Raw genomic sequence first — 22,551 nt, 5'->3', positions numbered from 1 at the left:
CACTATGACAAGTGTTTTCAATATGCAGTAGTCACTATGACAAGTATTTTCAAGTTAGTTTCTGCGAAGTCATAGCAGTTACAGAGGCCATAGCTAAAAATAAAGAGTAAGCCTCAGGGGCAACATCATTTATAATAGCCTAGAAATAAAAACACACCTCAGAAATGAAATAATCACAGCCATTCACACGGTGTAAAAACAAATTCAATGCATCAAGAGATCCTCCAGATTTTCACAAAATCTGTACATTTTTTACAACCACAACTTACTAAAGAAAGCCTCCAGATTTTCACAAAATCTGTACATTTTTTACAACCACAACCTACAAAAGAAAGCCTCCAGATTTTTAAAACATACTTCAAGAAACCCAACAAAAATAGGATATTGATTTTCAATCACAACCTCACATCTCATCATTGTCCAATGGTATTTGTTATGTGACAGTACTACATTGGGTTCCAACAGCAACATCTTCAATGTTAGCACCAACTTGACTGTATGGGACCCCACCAGCTTGACTATATGGGACCTCACCAACTTGACTGTATGGCACCTCGCCAACTTGTTCGTCATCAAATATTTTCCTGCAAGTCTAATTTTCAAAATGAAAATACATCTATTAGAAAGGAAACAAACAGTAGACATCACATATATACAATTAATAGAAAAAAAACTTAGTACCTGTTTTTTTCTTTCTCTTGGTTGCAGCCTTCTCCACATTAAAATGATCAAGGTTCAAAATAATAAAATATGCTCCTGCATTAAAATCCAAATTCCATTTGAGACCGATGAATAGAACTACCATGCTAGATGAGTATTCCCCACCCCTTTGAACAGAGGCAGCATCTTGTATAAATGACTAGTATTTAATTACACATTGTTTTTTTATATAAGTGAAATACAACGGCAGAGATTTAATTACACATTGTTATTGGCACCTATAGTCAATTTCCATTTCTTTTTCTCATCTACCACACAGTTTTTAAGGCCAATTCTAATATAACATTTATTTGGGCAGTTAAATCTCATCTATAATTCTTGTACAAATTTACTCCTCTAAAATAGAAATAGTGCAAATACCATTATAAACTAATGGATAATCCATATTTAGCATCATATCATCTTCTATAGAATCGAGATACCAATCTCTTGCATTTTTTTTTATCCTTTACCTCTTTTCTAAGAGAAAAAGGGGAAATAATGAATAGCACAATTTCAACACCACACTCAAAGAAGAAGGAAGAGAAGTCCAAGAAAAAAGGTTTTGAATTGAACAAAAAATGTTACATGTTTGCAGTTATGTAAGCAAATGCTTAGCATCCACTAAAACAGAAACATAAAAAGGGAACCACCACCAAACATAGAATTTGGATTGAGATCTTCCCTACATTTTCTTAACAAGCAAATACGTATCCAGAAACAGAAAAAAATAGTGGCTGAGAAGAAACTGAGAAAATACCCAAAATCAGCAACCAAAACACACAAAAAATACAAATCCAGTAAAACAGTGTATCGCAGATCCAAACACAATGAGAAACATAATGAAGAGAAAAAAAAATTCTTCTTTCGGTCGGTTCTTACCCTTGTCGACGACACCAGATGGCGGCGTTCGGAGGACGAGCAGTGCGACAAAACCGTGCGAAAGAGAGAAACTTGGGCAGAAGGGTGGGGAGGGCGGGAACGCAGGGAGGGGGAGAATTGTATTTTGATTTCAATTGGTTAATTTTGGTTCTACTAAACTCCAAAACGAGAGCTTCATTATTAGAAAAAAAAAAAAATGTCAGCTGGTGTGTGGAAGTTGCGGCACAGTAGGTAGTTGTATAGAATTACTCTTATAAGTATCCGAATCAACATGTTGGACCATACTTCCAGGTTCATCTTCTGCAATTGGCTCATCAACAATTAGATGAATTCCACACTTCTCCACTTTAACTGCCCTCCATGGTTCAATGGAAACCTCCATTTCGTCTCCACTTTTCATGTCCAATTTATTTCTTAGAAGTGGTGCATGGTATACAAAGAAATGATCTTCACAAGTTATAGAAATGGCACTCAATGTTTTCCAATCAGTGTATCTGAAGCCTCTAGTTCTGTTATTGATTTTCATGTGACAGCCAGTAGCACTTTCCCTTTCGGGTTCTTCCTCTGCTGCATAAACAGCGCAAACCAGCAAGCCCCGGATTTCACCCTTTGAAAGGGAAGGTACATGAAAGGATATGGAAGATCCAACGTTTTGATAGTTGAACCAATCTGGAACCTCACTTCCAGGGAGGAAAATGGCACCACACAGATTGGTATGCTTGGTCGATGGACACTAATTCAAGAGAGAAACTCACATCACAAGATGAGAGAGAGAGAGAGAGAGAGAGAGAGCCAACCTGGAGAAGACTGTTCCTAAAATCATAGGCCATATTGTTGCATCCTTCCATGTGAATGACTGATGAAGGTTCCAAACTCTCCAAGCCTTCAATCTCGACCAGTTTGTGGCAGTTTCTAAGGAAAACAAAGCGTCTACTTTCCACGTTTGACAAAAGGGAGAGTCTTTCTACTGATGTGCAGTCATTTGCATATACCACCCTTACATTTGCGGGGAGTCCTGAAATTGATTGAAGAGTCGAGCATTCATTCAAATACAGATATCGTACTTTTGGAAGCTGACTGATGCAATAAGGTAGGTAACGAAAATCATTTCTTGATAAATCCAAATCTCGGAGAAAAAATAAACTCTCAAGGTTGACGGGAAATCCATCTTCAGACAAATTGCACTGCCTGAGAACTAGTCTTTGCAGAAAGCATAATCCAGAAATAGAAGCTGGCAACAAACTTGCACAGATCGAGCTTTTCGGTGACAACCACAATGAAAAACATGAGAACCAAGAATTTGAGGGTTCTCCTTCACATGCAGATAATGATACAATTTTTAGATTCTTCAAAAGACCAACAGAGGATGGTAATTGCTTAATAGCAGTTCTATCTGCAAGCAGCTCTCTTAATGCAATCATATTCCCCAGTTGCTCAGGTAACTTGTCAAGTTTTAAGCAACCAGTCAAATTAAGGGTTTCAAGAGACACCAAGTTAGGAATGCTTGTCGGAAGATTCTTTAGATTCTTGCATCCTTCTAAATTCAGTAAAACAAGTCTTTCCAAATGTCCAATGGACTCATGAACCTCAACCAAGCTTGTGCAGCCTTCAAATATCAACATCTCCAGATGTGGGACTTGTATGAAGCATGGTGATTTGGTAAGATTTTTGGAATAGCCGAGATTAAGGATTTTCAACTTCTGAAGTATCTGTGAAACAAAATTATACGTTTGTAAATTTACAGAAAAAAGGAAAATAAAAGTTATCGAAAATGAATAAAATATGCATATAGTAAGAGTTGTCATACTCCATTCGCCTTCCAGACTTGTTTAATGCTACTATGCTGCATGTCAAGCACAACAAGGTTCCCTAGATGAATCTTTGAAGGTAGATATTTCAGAGGACACTTATTCCACTGAAGCCATCTTAGTTCTTTGGAAATATTCTCGAAACATCCTTCAAGATTTAAAATTACATTATTGATCTGGAGCAACATCAAATTCTTCATGTTGGCAAATGCCTCTGTTTTCAAATGTAAATCTTTGAGTACGGGAGGATTTAGGACAAGACCCTTCACTGCATCCGATCCCTAACAAAACAGAAAGTTAGATTAGCAATGCATATCTTCAACTTGTTTAAAGCTAGAACATCTTTAAATTGTAGTTCTAAATGTCCTCAGCACATGTAACCAAAGAAAAACACGAGTAATTTGGACATTATTAAAACGAGCCTATAACCTGCGCAATGCGCGGATGGTTGTGTATGTTGTGTATGAGGGAGAGAGATTTAGAGAGAGACCGGGTTTTATAGTGGAGAAATTCGAAACGGTTTATAAAGCGGTTTATTTGACGAAACAATATAAATGTTGAAATAGTGTATTTGGGTCGAGACTTGAATCGGTTTACAATAGTTCATAATGAAGCATTAAAACTTAAAAGTTACAATGATTCATAACGAAACATTACTTTTAAAAGGTCTACCGCTTCATAAACATAAATAAATGAAACTTAAAAGTTACAGCAGTTTATTATGAAACATTAAAACTTAAAAGTTACAATGGTTCATAATGAAACATTACTTTTAAAAGGTTTACCGCTTCATAAACATAACACTTCAAATCTAATGAGTAAAATGCCTACTTTTATGGGTAGAATGTCACGTCGGAATTATATGACTCCGCTTTTATATATAGTAATAGATTCCTTAAAACTTTGTGAAATGTCGGATGTTTACTTGATTTTTAAGAAACTCTGGATTTAAGATCATGTCGATGTGTTGATAAATCATATAGACAATGATGCATGCTTGACAAAAAGACAATAATCTTAAACATACCTGCATAACAAAGATATGCGTGCATGGTTATGCATAAGTCCAAATGACTCTTACCTTATGTTGAGTTAGCACTTTTAACACATCATCGTGAAACCACAATCTACAACTTTTCTCTACATAACCTTGTGATCTTTCTCGAACAATCTCCCTTCCCATATCTCGAATAAGATCATGCATCCTCAACTTATGTTTGAGGTCAATTGTCACAAGAGACCTCTGAACGAGAATGCTAATACCAATATCTGGAAAGAGATCACACCCATGGAGAATTTTGTTGACATATTCTTTATCCATACCGATAAAGAAACATGCAATATCAAGGAATATATCCATCGTTTTAACATCTAGTGAATCAAAGCTTATTCTAAGTATCTCTTGAATCCTATTGTGCGGAACTCGTTGTAATTTCTCCAATTTACTCATCCATTCTCTAATGCTTCTTCTCTTTAGAAAGGATCCCAAAACCTCAAGAGCTAATGGGAGTCCCCAGCGTATTTCACTGCTCTATCTGAAAGTTCTGAATAACTTCCTCTTGGATTGTCCACCTCAAAGGCATACCAACTGAAAAGTTGAAGAGATTCTGATGGATTCAAATTCCCCACCTTATATTTTTCAGATACTTTTAGTTGAGTTAGCAAATGTTCATCTCTTGTGGTTAAAATCAATCTACTTCCCAGACCAAACGCCTTGAAGTTTCCAACTAATTTGTGTACTTGGTCCAAGTCATCTACATCATCAAGAACAACAAGAATTCTTTTACCGCGAATTTTTTCCTGAATCAATCTGATTCCTCCATCAACACTGTCAATCTTCAAATTCTTCATTTTCAAGATATTAGAAAGAAGCTGTTCCTGCAAGCGAACTATACCATCACAACTTTTTGATTTTTCTTTAATGTCTGAGAGATAACTGCTAGCTTTAAATCTATCATATATTTCGTTATAGACAGCTTTTGCTATAGTTGTTTTCCCTATACCACCCATTCCATAGATGCCCACAACACGAACATCATTTGTTCCCAGATTTATCAAAGCTTTCATCTCTTGAACACGAGAGTTTACTCCTACTGGGTGTTTAGCAACAAATAAGTCAACGGGCTTTACTTTATTGGAAACATCTTCAACAATCTTTTCAATGAAGTTTGATTCATACCTGATTTTTGTATCAATAAAAAAATAAAATAAAAATATTAGTCATAGGTACCAAAAATATGTTAGCTTCTCAGTCTTTTGGGGCTAATATCGCATGGAAAGCAAATTAGGTAATTTAAGTTACATAAAGAAATATCATTTAAATATATTTCTGTATAATTTCTTGTCCTATCCCTTGGCATGGCATAAAACTTCTCCTTCTTTTTTTTTTTTTTTTGCGCCCTTTTCCTGAATAAAGCCATTAACTGTATTTGAGATGGAAGTAAGACTCCACTATCATTTCTTTCATGTTTATGATATTTTATAAATTAGGATTCATCTAAAAGGTCATCCAAGACTAGATAATAAACGTTGTCAATCCATTTTCAGCTCAACCTAATAAAACTTGCATCTGATATCTTTTGAAGTAAAGTATGAAGCAAACTGAAAAATGCATGTAACAAAGCCTAATAGAGACCCTAGCAGAGTACCCATTTGCAACACTCAAGAGATCGTAACCAGAACAGTTTGCAGCTTCAGTAAGAGCTGCTCTCCACCTCTGCACCCTTTCCATATCCATCCGAAATCGTTCTTCATGCCTGATGAATGCCTCGGCAAAAGTTCCAGTCTGTTTTCGAACATCCGAAGGATCTACATTATAAAAAATCGGAACAAGAGTGTGGCCTGTGGTGTTCTTACATTTCACGATCTCCACAAGCTCGTCAAGGCACCACCTAGAAGAAGCATAGTCTTTAGAGAAAACAACGATTGAAATCCTCGATCCACGAATTGCGTTGAGTAATCCAGAAGAGATGTTCTCCCCTCTTACAAGCCCATCGTCATCCCGGAACGTGTCAATCCCGGCTTGCTCCAAGGCAGAGTAGAGGTGATCAGTGAAGTTCTTGCGAGTTTCTTCACCTCTAAAACTCAGGAACACGTCATGATCCCAGTGAGTTTTAGAAGCTGATGGAAGGGTACTTTGAGCAGCCATAGAAAACGCGAGCTTGTTGTGGTTGAGTTTGACCAAACAAACAAGGAGACAAGTCACAAATCGACAGTAGATCGTGTTAGGGCGCCGCGTGAATTAGAGGAACTTAGGGCTAACTGGAAGACATGTAGTGCAGCAGTGAAGTGGAGTGTTGCGAAGTGGTCTGAAGTGAATCTGGACGGCGTCGTTGAAGCAGACTCAGGCAGCGTGCGTTTAGGGGAATAAGTGTGAGACGCAGCGTTTTATAATGTATAAGCCAAAACGGTGCGTCCCGTTTATCAGAGTCTTTATATTTCAGTTGTTAAAACACACCGTTTTGGCATTTACAAGCCAAAACGGTGCGTTTGAATTAGTAGGTTCTTTTTTGTGTTTCAGAATGTAAATGGGCTTTTATCTCTAGGCAATACGCAGCCTGCACAAACCAAAACGGTGTGTTCTGTCTTTCATTCCAGAGGGGTGACTGTAGCTTTGCCTGGGAAAGGTTGTTATAGAGTCGTTATTATGAGGCGAGAGAGGACTTGTGCAGGGGGCATTCTGGATTGTGAGATTATTTCCATAGTAGTAAGCTTGTAGCTAGAGGAAGGGACTACCTCGAATAGTTCCAACGTAACTACTCTAATGAATTCAGTATTTCGTCATTTGGATTGTCTCTGTTCCATTTTATCAAACAACCGCAGTGCATTCTGTCCCTAGTGCATCGCAGCATCCATTCTGTTCTACCCAGTGCCATTACATTACAGTAAGTTGCAGAGAGAATTACAAGGGTCCTAACAGATCGAGGGTAGCCCTTGCAATCAATTTTTCCGGGGCAAAAAGGAAACATCTTTCAAGATAGACTTTATGGCAAAACAAAACAGATCTGGTCGAACTTACGTACCTGGCCAAGGAACTTGAATCTAATAAAAGTATACAAAACCAGAGCTTCTTCATGTCGAGGCATTTCATGAGCCCGCAACAGAGACCCTCGGCCAAAAACCAAAGACAAGTGATATAAAAAGGAAGCCTTTAGGCAAAAGGCCCAGAAACCACCCATGGCAACTCTTATTACCCCACATCTTTCTTTCCCACGTCACACCAATCTCCCAAACTCTACCTCCCCAACAATCGATGACGACCGGTATTTCGCAAACCACCCGACAGTTTTACTAATCAGCCAATGCACAAGTTTAAAGAGCCTAAAGCAAGTCCATGCTCAAATGCTCCGTAGCGGCATCTGCTTCGACCCTTTCTCTGCCACTAAGCTCATCACAGCAAGTGCCTTATCACAGTTCTTGAGCCTCGACTACACTCGCCAAGTATTCGATCAAATTCCCAAACCGAATCTCTACACTTGGAACACCCTCATTCGCGCTTACGCGTCCAGCCCCGACCCTACTCAGTGCCTCTTACTCTTTTTGCAAATGCGTCTTCAATGTGAACATCTCCCGGATAAATTTACTTTTCCTTTCTTACTCGAGACAGCTTCGGAGCTTAAAGCTTTTCGGGTTGGCAGAGTGTTTCATGGGATGGTGATTAAAGCATCCCTAAGTTTGGATATCGTTGTTCTCAATTCGCTCGTGCATTTTTATGGTTCGTGTGGGAATTTGGATTTGGCTTATGGGGTGTTTGTAAAGATTCCACGGAAAGATGTTGTTTCTTGGAATTCTATCATCATGGGTTTTGCCCGAGGAGGTTATCCCGAAGAGGCACTGGACGTATTTAGGAGAATGAAAAAGGAGAATGTGAAGCCAAATGATGTGACGATGGTGGGTATCCTTTTGGCTTGCGCGAAGAAGTTGGATTTGGAGTTTGGGAGGTGGGTGTGTTCGTATATTGAAAAGAATGAGATTAGTGTGAGCTTGACTTTGAGTAATGCAATACTTGATATGTATATGAAATGTGGAAGTGTTGAAGAGGCAAAAAAATGGTTTGATGGGATGCAAGAGAGAGATATTTTCACTTGGACAACTATACTTGATGGATATGCTAAGTTAGGGGAGTATGACGAGGCTCAGCGTGTTTTTGATGCAATGCCTTGTCAAGATATTGCTGCATGGAGCGCTCTCATTTCTGCTTATGAACAGAATAGTAAGCCAAATGAGGCTTTGGCTATTTTCCGTGAATTACAGCTCAGAAAGGATGCAAAACCAGATGAGGTCACTCTTGTGTGTATTCTGTCAGCTTCTGCTCAGTTGGGAGCCATGGATTTAGGCAGGTGGATCCACGTTTATATAAAGAAGCGGGGGATTAAGTTAAATTGTCATCTCACGACCTCACTCATTGACATGTATTCTAAGGGTGGGGATCTAGAGAAGGCACTCGAGGTATTCTATTCAGCGGAAAGCAAAGATTTGTTTGTTTGGAGTGCCATGATTTCTGGCCTGGCAATGCATGGGCATGGGAGAGTTGCAATAGATTTGTTCTAGAAAATGTTAGAAGCGAAGGTCCAGCCCAATGCTATGACTTTTACCAATGTGTTATGCGCCTATAGCCACACAGGATTAGTAAATGAGGGACGAACCTTATTCTATCAAATGCAGTCAGTTCATGGGGTTGTGCCTGGAGAAAAGCACTATGCTTGCATGATTGATATTCTTGGCCGGTCAGGCCTTCTGGATGAAGCAGTCAAACTGATAGAAAAAATGCCCATAGCTCGTACTGCTTCTGTATGGGGGGCTCTGCTTGGGGCCTGTTGACTTCATGGGAATCTTGAGCTTGCTGAAAAGGCTTGTAGCAATTTGCTTGAGTTAGACCCTAGAAATCATGGAGCCTATGTGCTTTTATCAAACATTTATGCTCAAGCAGGGAAGTGGGATAGAGTTTCAGGGTTAAGGAAGGTCATGAGAGATTCTGGTCTAAAGAAAGAACCTGGTTGTAGCTCAATCGAGGTCAACGGTATTGTTCATAAGTTTCTGGCAGGTGATAGTTCTCATCCATTATCCATGGAAATCTACTCTAAGTTGGATGAGGTTGCAGCAAGATTGAAATCAATTGGTTATGTGCCAAATAAGTCTTACCTCCTGCAACTTGTTGAAGAAGAAGACATGAAGGAGCAGGCCCTAAACCTTCACAGTGAGAAGTTAGCAATTGCCTTTGGGCTTATTACTATGGCCCTGTCTTAACCAATTCGGGTTATGAAGAATCTCCGTATTTGTGGGGATTGCCACTCAGTTGCTAAGCTCATATCTAGGCTTTACGGTAGAGAGATACTTCTGAGAGATCGTTATCGATTTCACCATTTTAGAGAAGGGTATTGCTCATGTATGGATTATTGGTGAATATGGAAAGCATTTGCTGTGAAGATCTCATCTCATACTTTTGAAGTGATTTTGGCAATGGCTAAATAATTATTTAAGCACCAAAAAACAAGTTCTATCAATCAATGTGATGATTGAGCTTGACCATAGGTCTCAGGAAATATCAAGTTGATTAGCAGAGGATAAATTTGGGAAGAAATGAAAATTTGTACTTGGAGAAAAAAAATGTCAGTCAAAAGCATTTTTGGAGTTCTTTTTCCTTTTGAGAGATTGTAAGAAACACTTTAAGCCCTTCAATATTTAAAAATATGCATGATTTTGTATGTCTAAAAGATATTGTGGAAATTATATTTGGAGAAAAAATATGTAAAAGGTAGAAGGGAAAAACCTGTATACATATAAACAAATCCTGGAAAGGAAAGGAAAATAAAGAATAGAAAGTATCTTAACTTTGTTGTGTGTCTATTTAATTAATTTACAACATCACCAAGCGCATAGTTGTTGCTTCATCAAGATATGCTGCTTCTAAACGACGCCAAGAGTATGTTATGTGATATCCAGTATTTACGTGTATTTTGATTAAGTAATTATTGCATTTTTTAAGGTTATGGGCGTTCTTGTTTTAAATTTTAAATGCTTTACGTGGTATTATTTTAAGGTTTTTAACTGTTAATTTAATGTATTTTCTTGTTATTAATTATTATTCATTATTTAAATTTCTCTTTATTTTAAATTAGTTTATTTAAATTGTTGTTTTGAAATCGTTTTCGTTAAATCAGTTTCGAGACCCTGAGTTGAAAGACTGGAATCCATTTATTTCCATTCCTTTTCTTTTTCCTCTTTTCTTTTTCTCTTTTCTCTTTTTCTTCCTTTTCTTTCTTCCTCCCCTGCTTTTCCTCTAGCACGCGAAGCCCCTCCCCCTCCCCCGTCCGTTTTCTTCTTCCCCCTGCAGCGCCGCCGTGCGCCGCTCATTACCGTCACCGCCTCTCCCAACCTCTTCCCCACCGACTGGCGACCACTCCCTTCGTTTTCGACCCCTCTCGCGCCGTCGTCCGCCTCCACGCACGGCTTCAAGCCACCCGACCCATTGAACTCGCGCGCCGCTGTCGCGCCACCTTTGACCACCACATTTTCACCACACCACCATTGGTCCCCCAGCTATCTAACTCACCCATCCTTAGCCCCGATCCACTACCGATGAAGCCATCCATCTCTATTTCCGATTTGAGCTTTTTGGACTTCAACGCCGCCCACGCCGCCACCCACGATCAACCACCACTAACATTAGCTTCACTAACATCCATAAGCCATTCCCTAGTAATCTCAAGTCTTCGTTCAAAGGTTAGGTTTTGAGACCCACGACCTTTGTCTTTTTTCACTGTTACATTGTTGTGTCACCACTTCTAGCACATCCGTGATCCTTCGAAAATTATATTATAGCACTGTAAGTATTTTTCCAAAGAACTTTTGAGATTTAAATGCATTTTTACACTAACTCATATTTACTGTGAACTAGTTTATTGTGCCGAACTGAGTCCAAAGAGTAAGGGGGTCGGTTAGATTGGAGGATGGAGTTGTTGTATGATTGGTTTATGTTGGGTTTTGTTAGCTATTGAATATTTGTGTTGTGTCATATACAATGTATTTACATGCATGTTCATGTCTGTAAATGAAAACTGGGCATTCGCATAATTACATACATGTTCATGTGTATACTTGAAATACTAGATTTTTATGTGAGAAATAATTGGATTGATCGGTTTGAGAGAAAGGAAAAGAGACTGTAGGGATGGTGGTAAGCAGGGATGGAAGTATAGTCTCGCCTGTGATTCCCGCCTACGGTGCACGTGGTAGGGATGGTGGTATAGTTCCGCCTGTGATTCCCGCCTACGGTGCATGCGGTAGAGATGGTGGTAAGCAGGGATGATGGTAGAGTCCCGCCTGTGATTCCTGCCTACAGTGCTTTGATAGGTAGCTCTTGTGTGAAAAGAAACTGTAGGAATGGTGGTAAGCAGCGATAATGGTATAGTCCCACCTGTGATTCCTGCCAATGGTGCAGTAGGGATGTGGTAGAGTCTCGCATGTGATTCCCGCCTACAGTGTCGATAAATGACTATGTTGGGCCTTTTTTTGGAGAAAATGACGGATTATGATTTAATGGTTACGTGGGTCATTTTTTGAGAAAATGAAGGATATTATTCATGGCGTGTTTTGAGTCAAATGGAATTTTTGGAGTGCGTTGGAAAATAATCATTTTCGGGGCAAAATGAGGTTTTTGGGTCACATTTGCGTTTCATCAGGTACACATGTTTGTTGGTTGTATTAATGCATTTTTATCTCTTGGGTTGCTTGATTGATTACTTGCTGAGATTCATAATCTTACGGTATTTGATACCCTGCGGTACCGTTTTATGGTATCGTAAATGTTGATGCAGATGAAGACGAAGAGCTTAAGGATTCGGCTCCACCGGAGAAGTGATTTGGGATCACTTGCTCGTGTATTGGGATTTGTCTCCCAGTTTTTGGCTATGTATTTGGTTTATATTTTATTTATATTAGATAACTGTATAACTTTTTAAAGGCAATTTATTTTGGATATCTGTATTTAAATATCTTGAACTTAATTGGTTAACTCTTAATTAACCACTGCGACTTTTGTTGTGCACTTCTTGTGTGTTGCACATACTTGAGCACTTATCGTTGGGATACGTGACCCGTATTATTATTATCCCGACGTTACGATTCTCACGTTTTCGTACTTGGAAGTCAGGCGAAACATGTTATTTTCTGTATAATAGACAAAGAACAGTGTTCTAACCCACTAGACTTGTAGAAAGTGGAAAATTACCCTCATTGACATTTTTCAGAAACTTTAACTGATCGGCTTTTCTCATTTCCATTATGTACGTTCTGGTTTGCGTTCCCAATGATTTTGTCTCTGATTGAAAGCAATTATGTTGCAGCTCTTCTCATGTCCATTCTGTCCTTTGGAGATTCTGCTGAACAGGCAAGGCCACTCTGAAAGACCAATATCAAGCCTTCAGTCTGTTCACAGCTTGTCCAGTCACTCCTACATGTAACCAAATTCTTAGTTTCGCATACTTCGTTCAAAATTGATTCGTTTAGAATCTCCATCACTCGTCCCGACAATGCCAGTTTGACAAATATGGAGGTTCAAGTCGTCTTTGAAAAGTTCATATGTGGGTCTATGTCATCACGGTAATAATGGGTGACATAGACATTTTTTTGGTGGGCTTCCTTGTTTTGATTATTGATGACTTCTTTCGCTAAATTTGTATAGAAGTAAATCCAATATCATTAAAATCCAATTGTTTTTGTTCTTTATTTCCTTTTTCCTTTATCATTTGACACTAAACAAATGAGAAATCATGAAATAGTACCTGGACCAGCATACCCAATGGTTCCTTTAATCCCAGTTGAGCTTAATTGACTAGGAAAAGCGTGCTTGTTCGATTTTGAAAGGAGTCGTGCCAAACCAAAATCACTTATATGAGCAGTCAGCTCATCATTGAGAAGAATATTGCTTGGCTTTAAATCACAGTGAATAATAGGTATATGGCATTCATGATGAAGATAAAGCAAAGCAGAAGCCACATCTATTGCAATGTTTACTCTCTGAATAAGGCTTAAATTTCTCAGCTGCTTGAGCCCATCTTCTGGATGCAACCATATGTCCAAGTTCCCATTTGGCATGAACTCATATACTAAAGGTTTGAAATCTTGGCCCCCAAAATCAATACTTGAGCAAGCAGTTAAAATATCAACTAGGTTTCGATGCTGGATGTTCCTTAAGACTTGGCATTCAGCGATGAAGCTTCTGGACGCTCCCTTCTTTTTCATGTTGAGTACCTTGACTGTGACACTGACTTCATCGAGACCAAGCTTTCCTTTATAGACAGTGCCAAAATTACCTGAACCAATCAAATTCATCTCAGAGAATCCATCGGTTGCATTGAGTAGTTCTTGATAAGAAATATTTTGGTAGAAGTGTCCAAAGGTAGAAGTGGGAAGACATTTTTTATTGACTTTCTCAATCAGCACAAGGAAATCAAAGACAACACCACCACGGAGAAAGCAGGAATGCCTATTGCCAGAATCAACTTAAAAACAACACGATTTCTATGCTTATTGGAACGTGTGCGCAATTGCAGCTCTTGGATTCCCCCACAAAGCCCATTGTTGCCATATACTTCAATTATAGTTGCATTTCTGAAGACCCCCTGTATGGGCACCTCTCCCTCAAGATTGTTGATAGACAGATTCAAGTTTATCAGCATGGAAAAACTAACCATGTAGTTTGGAATTTGGCCAGTCAAGTTGTTGTGGGAAAGATCAAGATATTGAACACCCCTTAACTTACTTAAATCTGGAATGGTTCCTTCAAAGAAGTTCCCTTGCACGTAAAGTGCTTCCAACCCCAAACAATCCCCTAATTCCGCGGGAATCTCTTTGAAAAATTTGTTGAATGAAATATCTAGGTAAACAAAAGTGTTCAGGTTTCCAACTTCTGGTAGCAAGCTTCCTGTCAAAGAGTTATGAGACACACTAAGGACTCGAGAAAGGACTAGAAGACTAAGGAGTTTTTTGGGTATAGTGCCATTTAGTTTATTATGGAAAAATTGTACATCTTACAGGTGGCTACACATTCCAAGACTTGAGGGTATGATTCCTTCCAAACTGTTATTATACAAATAGAGCTCCAACAATTGAGTCATGTTGCTAAGAGAAGTCGGGATCTCCCCTGTCAAGTTGTTTTCACATAAGTACAATCTTTTCAAGTTTGAGAGCTCACCAATTGAAGCTGAAATATTTCCCGTTAACAAATTTTGTTCTAGACCAAGTTGAGTTAGGCTAACTAGATTTGATACCTTCGTAGGTATGCTTCCCTCAATGAAATTCCCTCCTAGCTGTAGCCATGTTATTTGGGTTGAGAAGTTTGTTATCGCATCAGGTAGCTCACCTCCAAGCCGGTTGTAGCTGATATCGAGTGTCTGTAACTGGTTGCAATTGGTCAAAAGTCTAAGAAAACTCAAATCATCAACTGAATAATTTCCAAAAAGATTCCTGTTTGCATTAAGCCATGTAAGATTTCGTAGATTACCAAACTCCAAAGGTATGTTTTCCGTAAAATAATTCGTAGGGATATCAATTTCTTGAAAATTTGAAGCATTGGACAATGCAGATGGAATGCTTCCTGTAAATTTGTTTCCTGCCATAGCAAGCTTTTGAAGATTTGGAAGTGCAATGCCTAAGTCAAGCCTGAGGTCATCAGAAAAGTTGTTAAAGCCAAGGAAATGATTTTGATTGATGAAAAATTGTAAAGGAAAGGTGGAAACACACCAGAAAGATTATTCTTGCCTACTTAAAAAGTTTCCAAGCTTATCATCTGGGATAATGTATCTGGAATTTCTCCCTCCAAAGTGTTATATGAAAACCAAAGATATTGGAGAGAAAAGAGGTTTCTCATAGAAGGTGAGAACTTTCCACTTAACTGGTTATTGGCAAGATATAGATTCTTGAGTTTGGACAAAGAGCCAAGTTCAGATGGTATTTGTTGCACTAGATGGTTGTACTGGAGACCAAGATACATAAGGTTGGAACAGTGAGACAGATTGACAAGAATTTCTCCTTCCAATGAGTTATAACTCAGGTTTAAACTCTGAAGCCTAATCAAGTGACCAGCTTCCGAGGGGATTCGACCATAGAAGGAGTTAATTGCAAGGTTGAGGGATCGAAGGAAAGAAAGATTTCTAATGTTGGGTGATATGGTGCCAACCAAGTTCTTGTCTTTTAGGTCCAAACCATTGACTCTACTTTCCCACTGAGCGATGCCATAGCATACCAAATAGCAACTAGCATACATACACTCTTTACCAATAAACAAAGACAACTATAACATTCTGACACCACCTCCATAAGGTGTCGAATGAGACTCCACCAGTATTTGCAATTATTGGTTTCTTCTCTCTGTAGAAACTTGCAACAAGGAGTGTTTTAATATTTCTTTTTTAGTTGTAAATGTCAAACCAGTTTCACAATGAAGCAGATCTCGCTGGAGATAAAAGGCAAAATGGTTTACTATATTACCATTCTCCAAGAAAAAAGAACAGGATAAAAAGACCACCATGGAAAAAACCACCATCCAAAATTCATCTCATCAACAAATCATGACTACCAAACCACATTTTTACTATACAATATATACCATAACAGTAGAAAGTCCTTTTTTTTTTTTTTTTGATAAGTTGACAATAGAAAGTCCTTATTAACTTTGTTATGCAGGAAACACCCTACAATAAGTTTAAAAAAAAAATAAGATTGGGAATTCTTCCTTTTACCATACTTGAAAGTATCCATAGCGTATAAAGTAATGCATCATATCTCTAACCATAAATGGCTAAAGGATCATTTAATATGACTGAGAGAACTACAATCCTAATGAAATTGGAATAGAACTTCAGCCAAAAAAAGAAAATTGCAATATGCCTTCCAATTATTCATAGTCATCTTGATTATTTGATAAATTGACATTGCCAATATTAGTTTATCGTATGACTCTTGACTTTTGAGGCCTAAGTGATTGCTAAACAACCAAAAGAAACAAAGACAACAACAAATCCATTGATGAATACCCATACCCTATGACCCAGAACATAGCCAATTTTGTGTCACATTGGAGGTACCGCACTCATAGCCACTTTGTGGGGTTTCTCCAAAAAAATACATTATAATCTCACTATGAGTTTTGGTTATCTTTATGGGGACGTCAATAATCCCACTCTCCTTGCACGCCTAATCACCAAACTAAAGGTTGCAGGCCATCTTTTGGAAATGTAGAAAAATACGATATGAAGCATTATTTAAGACCCCATCACAACCAAACATGATGCAGATCAGATCAAGCTAAAACCAAAACTAAACAATAAAATTACAAATCGAAAAAAACAAGAGAATGAGAGTTGATTACCTTCTGTGAAGCACAATAGAACCCTAACAGAGGCCTGACCAGTTGATTAAAATCGATTTTCTCTTGCAAATCGATGGCTCCTTCTCCTAGTACCAGATTCCCAACTATGACAGTCCTGGGGTAATGAAAACAGTAAGAGAACTGGAAAAAAAAAAAGGAAAAAATAGAGAGAATGGGAGAGAGGGAGTATCGGGCCAAAAAGACAACCTATGAGAAAGAGAAGGGAAGAGAGAAACGGGGAGAAAAAAATGAAGGGCGTGTTCGGCGAGGGAGAAAGGGAGAGAAAGTGAATGGTTTTGGGGAGAACGGATTCACGAGGGAAATAAAATGTTTCGATTGAGGAGATGCGATTTTAGAATAAAATAATGATTTGGCAATGAACAGTACCTCGCTATGTATGGAGAAAACGATGGACTTACTATAGCTAAAAGCTTAAACCCTTTTGTTTTACTAAATCCAATACCAGCGGGTTTGAAGACCACGAAGTTCATAATTTGACTTTTTAGGAGTTTTAGCGAGATCGATGCTAATGCTCTAATCTTGTTGCTATTTCGAGGAAAATATATAATGCATCATTCCTGGGGTTATAACAAGCTCATAACTTGCTAATTAATTAACCTAAATGATGTGAAGATCTCATCTTTAAGTGAAACTCTAGTTTGAGATCTCTCATCCAGACGTATCGTTCATGATTGATGTTATAATAATTTGACTGAAGATATGATCAAGACAATATTATAAGCTTGAGCAATTGCCTATCATGATCATGATCACCATGCTCATTTTTGTCTATTTGTTGAAGGTAGAGAGGCTGCACGATAAAGGAGGCTGTAGGTGGATGCAACGTACCCACCAATCATTTAGAAGTTTTCGTACTTATTCAGTTTTTGGCTGTCCTTATCTAGAAGTTTGCTTTTATTTTTGCATGCTTGAAAGAGATCAGCCAGAAGCATCATAGTCGTTGAGGTTTCTTAACTTAACTATGCATCCAGGGGTGTAAATCGGTCCGATTCACATGTGGGGTTTGATGGACCATTTTCTCCAAATCAGACCGATAGCTATCAGTCTGGTCCAGTCGGGTCGGTTTGTTCGGTTTGATCTAATTATTTTTATTATTTTTTATTTTTAAAAATAAATTAATAAAAAAATTATTTAAATTACTAAATTAAAATTAAGTGATTTATTAATATGAATTATGTAACTAAATCATTAAAAAAATATTTTATATGGTCAACGATAATAAATTAATAGATGAAAATTATATCATTAACTTATATAGTTACTATATAAAAATAATATATTAAATTATTAAAAAAAATTAAAATATATATAAGCTGGAGTTTGATTCGATTCGATCCGGTCTGGTCCAAAATTTATAAATTTCAAAACCGGATTGAATTTTTTCGATCTATAATTTATGGGACCAAGACCAACCGGTTTGGTGTTCGGTCCGGTCCGGTCAATTTTAAACTCCTGATAACACCCCTATATGCATCTAATATTATTATTATCTGTCAGTCTTGGATCTCATGTCCAAGTGAAATTAACAGCTTAAAAAATGCCATGCATCTGCCTTCAAAACGACTGCTGGATAAAACTACTAATTTGTACTTGTTTTCTTACTTATTAAGAATATCTGGTGAGAAAGCTACATGATAACAATTTCATTTAATGCTTCAAGCTTGGTGAAAACTTAATTCATTTCAAACTGTGAAAATATAAAAGCCTCAAGATGTTATTTTATACAAAGGAAAAAGAAAAAAAAAATCTAAAATTACTACATATTTTACAACAAAAGTCTTACAAATTTTATGCTATTGGTGACAGTACTGTAATAAATATTAACTTTTTAATTCTAGTTTTTAATTGGTGATTCATCGAAATATAAATTTTATGTAAAATATAAAACTTGTATTAATACTTCTAACGCCATTACTCAACAAAAGGAGCCTCTCTTTCCCTGATGATCTTGTCATCATCAGTACTTCATGTTGCTCACCATGGCAGGCAGGATCAAAATCACTAGTTTTTACTGAATTTTGAGAAGCACCACATTACAGGGATGTTATTTTATTGGAAGGAAAAGCTTTGACTTGTACAGAAAGGAGGTCAAAAGGAAATTGATTGTCTTTGAAACCACTCAAAAGCTGTTCTAACAACTGGCCTTCCTAAAATAGCATTTCATTCTGATTCTGATCTTCTGTCAAACTTTGCCAACTTAGCCTAATAATTCCCATAACCTACTCAACCAAACCTTTTCTCCCACCTGCATATAAAATCACTCCCAGGATAGCTTCGAGCAATACACGCTTGCTCCAGTGCCTTGCTTAATTTGCACAAGAAAAGCTAGCACACTCAAGGCGCAAACAATGGGTGTTTCTCTTCTTTCATCGCCAGCAATATTTCCGGGAGTACTCTTTCTTTTCTCATTCACTACGGTGTGTCTCGTTCCTGAGATTGCACTTGCTGGCATAACCAGGCACTACAAGTTTGATGTATGTGCTGCATGCATGCCTTAGCTAGCGTCTAACATATATACAGAAAGCTTGCACCAGCTGATTTTTGTTTCTTTTAACAGTACTAATTTCTGGATTATTTTGCAGATCAAACTGCAAAATGTGACGCGACTGTGCCACACAAAGAGCATTGTGACAGTAAACGGGCAGTTTCCTGGGCCTCGCATTGTAGCTAGGGAGGGTGACCAACTTCTTATCAAAGTGGTTAATCATGTCCAGAACAATATCTCCATCCACTGGTAATTAATACAGTTTCATGCATGGTTATATATATACACCATCCAGTTGGTACGTACGTACGAGTGATATCTAAATCATGCATGTGATTATATATGCATGGTATAATATTAATTTCTTTAAAACAGGCATGGCATTCGACAGCTTCAAACAGGGTGGGCTGATGGTCCAGCATATGTAACCCAGTGTCCCATTCAAACTAGCCAGACCTACGTGTACAACTTCACCATTGTAGGCCAGAGAGGCACTCTTTTCTGGCATGCCCACATATCGTGGCTTAGGTCAACTGTATATGGTCCTCTTATCATTCTTCCCAAGCGTGGCGTTCCTTACCCATTTGCCAAACCCTACAAGGAATTAGTTCCAGTCATCTTCGGTACGTAATTACTAATTAATTAGCGATCTCAAATTTAGTACTCATGCGCCCTAATCTTTATATTAACTAGTCGTATACTTGATGTATGCATATATATATGTTTAAGTCTCTCACAAAAATAATTAATCCACAAGCTCAAATGACTTGATGTTGTACGTACGTTAGATTGTAAAGTTACTTTTATCGTAAAGTAGATCTAATGTACCTATCAATATATGAAATCATGTTAGATTATGGATTTATTTTTGTGAGATTTTAACATTTTTTTTGGAATAAATAGCACTTACGTGACTAAATTAGCATACCTTGACTTATTTTATATATACATAGTAAATAGAGTTTTTAATTTGAAAGAGTTAATTCGATGAGAAATCTTATTAATTTTGTGGCCCAAGAGCTATAATACGGTACCTGAATACAAACTTTGATACCAATAAATTAATGGATATTAATGTATCATTTCAGGAGAATGGTGGAACGTAGATACTGAGGCAGTAATTAACCAAGCCATGCAAACAGGAGGCGGTCCAAATGTCTCTGATGCGTATACCATTAATGGACTTCCAGGGCCACTCTATAACTGTTCTGCCAAAGGTGTCAAATGCTTTATATATATCGTCGATCATGTTGCACTTTCAAGAAAATAGGACGTTATATATTTCATCCTAATAGATTCAATATTTTGATTTCATGTAAATGACAGACACATTCAAGCTGAAAGTAAAGCCCGGGAAGACTTACCTTCTCCGATTGATCAATGCTGCACTCAACGACGAGCTCTTCTTCAGCATTTCAAACCACACGCTCACAGTTGTCGAAGCTGATGCTATCTACGTTAAACCTTTTGAGACTAACATAGTTCTCATAGCCCCGGGACAGACCACGAATGTTCTTCTAAAGACCAAAGCAGACTTCCCCAATGCCACATTTTTCATGACTGCTAGACCATATGTGACTGGCCTAGGCACTTTTGACAACTCCACTGTTGCCGGTATACTAGAATATGAATTTCCACCCCAAACCCTTCATTCAGTTGCTTCTGATCATTTTCGAAAGCTTCAGCTTTTCAAACCTGTTCTTCCTCCTCTCAATGACACGTCCTTTGCTACAAGTTTTACGAACAGACTTCGTAGCTTGGCAAGTGCTCAATTCCCTGCAAGTGTCCCTCAAAAAGTTGATAGGCGTTTTTTCTTCACGGTAGGCCTTGGAACAAGCCCCTGCCAACATAACCAGACCTGCCAAGGTCCTAATGGAACAAGGTTCGCTGCTTCTGTTAACAACATATCCTTTGCACTCCCAACCACTGCCCTCCTCCAGTCTCACTTCTTTGGGAAATCTAAGGGTGTTTACACCTCTGACTTTCCAATCAGTCCCATTTTTCCCTTTAATTATACGGGTACCCCACCAAACAACACTATGGTGAGCAATGAGACAAAGCTGGTAGTCTTGGCTTTTAACACTAGTGTGGAGCTTGTGATGCAGGACACAAGCATTCTTGGTGCTGAGAGCCACCCTCTCCACCTGCATGGCTTTAATTTCTTTGTTGTTGGGCAAGGTTTTGGAAACTTTGATCCTAATAAAGACCCGGCAAAGTTCAATCTTGTTGATCCTATTGAAAGAAACACAGTTGGTGTTCCCTCAGGGGGTTGGGTGGCCATCCGTTTTCTCGCAGATAACCCAGGTGAGCAGGAAGAAGACCATAATATTATCATACGGTTAATTAAGTTCATTCCATATGTTTATGATAAACAATTAATCTATCATATTCAACTAATATTAGTGATGTTGTTAAATGTTCTGTCTGCTGTCATTAATTTGCATCAACATGTCATTAAATGTTTTTGCCTTGTGATGATGACAACGACAACAATTATGTGGCAACAGGGGTTTGGTTCATGCATTGCCACCTGGAGATCCACACCAGCTGGGGCTTAAAGATGGGTTGGTTGGTCTTAGATGGAAAGCTTCCAAATCAGAAGCTGCTTCATCCGCCGGCAGATCTTCCAAAGTGTTGACCTTTCACAGTCTTCATTCTCTCCTATCAGAAATTGTACCAAGTTTTTATATCTTTATAACCCATTTGAAACTCATGTTTTGGCCCTTCTTTAGCATTTAAACAATTACTCTATTTATCCATGTCATGTGGAGGAGCTTTATAGGATTCAAGAGTGGATCACAGCTTTTTGTAACATTTCGGATTCTCAATGTAAATCGTGTGAAAAGATCACCTTGATATCAACATTGTTAAGAGTAAGCACTATTCTCTTCTTCCTATTAAAATTTTTGGCTCCTTACTGAATGAGAAACTATATTTGTAGTCAAAAGTGCACGTGTCGTGTACTATTTTTGAAGAAAATGAATAAATATAAGATATAAGTAAAAAAAATTAATTTTTTAATAGTAGACATTATTTTCTTTTTAAAAGAAATATACGACACACCTCCACTTTTGTATAACTCGTAACTGTATCTAATATCACTCAACACGACATCCTCTCAAACCAAACCACTACTCTCATAATGTGGGCACCGCAGTTGTTACGTGGACTTTGACCACGTGTAATAATCACGTGTTCTGTCAAACCCCAGTAAGTAGAAATCTACCAAAGAAAAGGTTCTGCCCATAATATGAATTAAGAGTTCGGAACCTTTCCGACTCGATCCG

At 38.0% G+C, this 22,551-nt stretch overlaps 4 protein-coding genes and 1 pseudogene across 4 annotated transcripts; 2 read left to right on the top strand and 3 right to left on the bottom strand.

Moving 5' to 3' along the window:
• Positions 1-29: 29 nt before the first annotated feature.
• Positions 30-6,550, bottom strand: LOC121239046 (disease resistance protein RUN1-like). The gene is given in 7 exon segments (XM_041136164.1): positions 30-592; positions 1,582-2,314; positions 2,379-3,290; positions 3,389-3,670; positions 4,471-4,904; positions 4,907-5,568; positions 6,038-6,550. Coding segments are annotated over 6 exon segments (3,324 nt in total). The 5' UTR covers positions 6,538-6,550; the 3' UTR covers positions 30-592; positions 1,582-1,780.
• Positions 6,551-7,565: 1,015 nt separating this feature from the next.
• On the top strand, positions 7,566-9,869 carry LOC121239042 (annotated as a pseudogene).
• Positions 9,870-13,068: 3,199 nt separating this feature from the next.
• On the bottom strand, positions 13,069-14,024 carry LOC121239045 (probable LRR receptor-like serine/threonine-protein kinase At3g47570). Its single transcript, XM_041136163.1, has one exon. It carries the CDS (start codon positions 13,719-13,721, stop codon positions 13,158-13,160), a length of 564 nt encoding a protein of 187 aa, XP_040992097.1. The 5' UTR covers positions 13,722-14,024; the 3' UTR covers positions 13,069-13,157.
• LOC121239518 (putative receptor-like protein kinase At3g47110) lies at positions 13,826-15,654 on the bottom strand. The gene is made up of 3 exons (XM_041136776.1): positions 15,227-15,654; positions 14,752-15,050; positions 13,826-14,313 (listed from the first exon to the last, which is right to left on the bottom strand). The coding sequence occupies exons 1-3, from the start codon at positions 15,652-15,654 to the stop codon at positions 13,826-13,828; spliced, it is 1,215 nt and encodes a 404-aa protein (XP_040992710.1).
• A 3,408-nt stretch (positions 15,655-19,062) lies between these two features.
• LOC121239043 (laccase-17-like) lies at positions 19,063-22,038 on the top strand. Its single transcript, XM_041136161.1, has 6 exons — positions 19,063-19,253; positions 19,362-19,513; positions 19,640-19,887; positions 20,353-20,481; positions 20,591-21,568; positions 21,772-22,038. The coding sequence occupies exons 1-6, from the start codon at positions 19,128-19,130 to the stop codon at positions 21,900-21,902; spliced, it is 1,764 nt and encodes a 587-aa protein (XP_040992095.1). The 5' UTR covers positions 19,063-19,127; the 3' UTR covers positions 21,903-22,038.
• The last annotated feature ends 513 nt before the right edge of the window (positions 22,039-22,551 follow it).

Source organism: Juglans microcarpa x Juglans regia, chromosome 7D (assembly GCF_004785595.1).
Source record: "Juglans microcarpa x Juglans regia isolate MS1-56 chromosome 7D, Jm3101_v1.0, whole genome shotgun sequence".
NCBI classification, from domain to species: Eukaryota; Viridiplantae; Streptophyta; class Magnoliopsida; order Fagales; family Juglandaceae; genus Juglans; species Juglans microcarpa x Juglans regia.
This window is presented reverse-complemented; position numbering and strand designations above follow the sequence as displayed.

Coding starts and splice junctions, on each gene's coding strand:
- LOC121239518 (XM_041136776.1), bottom strand. CDS start 15,654: ATGTATGCTAGTTGCTATTTGGTATGCTATGGCATCGCTCAGTGGGAA. Junction 15,051..15,226: donor TTTTCTCTCCAATATCTTTG/GTTTTCATATAA, acceptor TGATGACCTCAG/GCTTGACTTAGGCATTGCAC. Junction 14,314..14,751: donor CAGCTACAACCGGCTTGGAG/GTGAGCTACCTG, acceptor ACTCTTTGACAG/GAAGCTTGCTACCAGAAGTT.
- LOC121239043 (XM_041136161.1), top strand. CDS start 19,128: ATGGGTGTTTCTCTTCTTTCATCGCCAGCAATATTTCCGGGAGTACTC. Junction 19,888..20,352: donor ATTAGTTCCAGTCATCTTCG/GTACGTAATTAC, acceptor GTATCATTTCAG/GAGAATGGTGGAACGTAGAT. Junction 20,482..20,590: donor CTATAACTGTTCTGCCAAAG/GTGTCAAATGCT, acceptor TGTAAATGACAG/ACACATTCAAGCTGAAAGTA.
- LOC121239045 (XM_041136163.1), bottom strand. CDS start 13,721: ATGAATTTGATTGGTTCAGGTAATTTTGGCACTGTCTATAAAGGAAAG.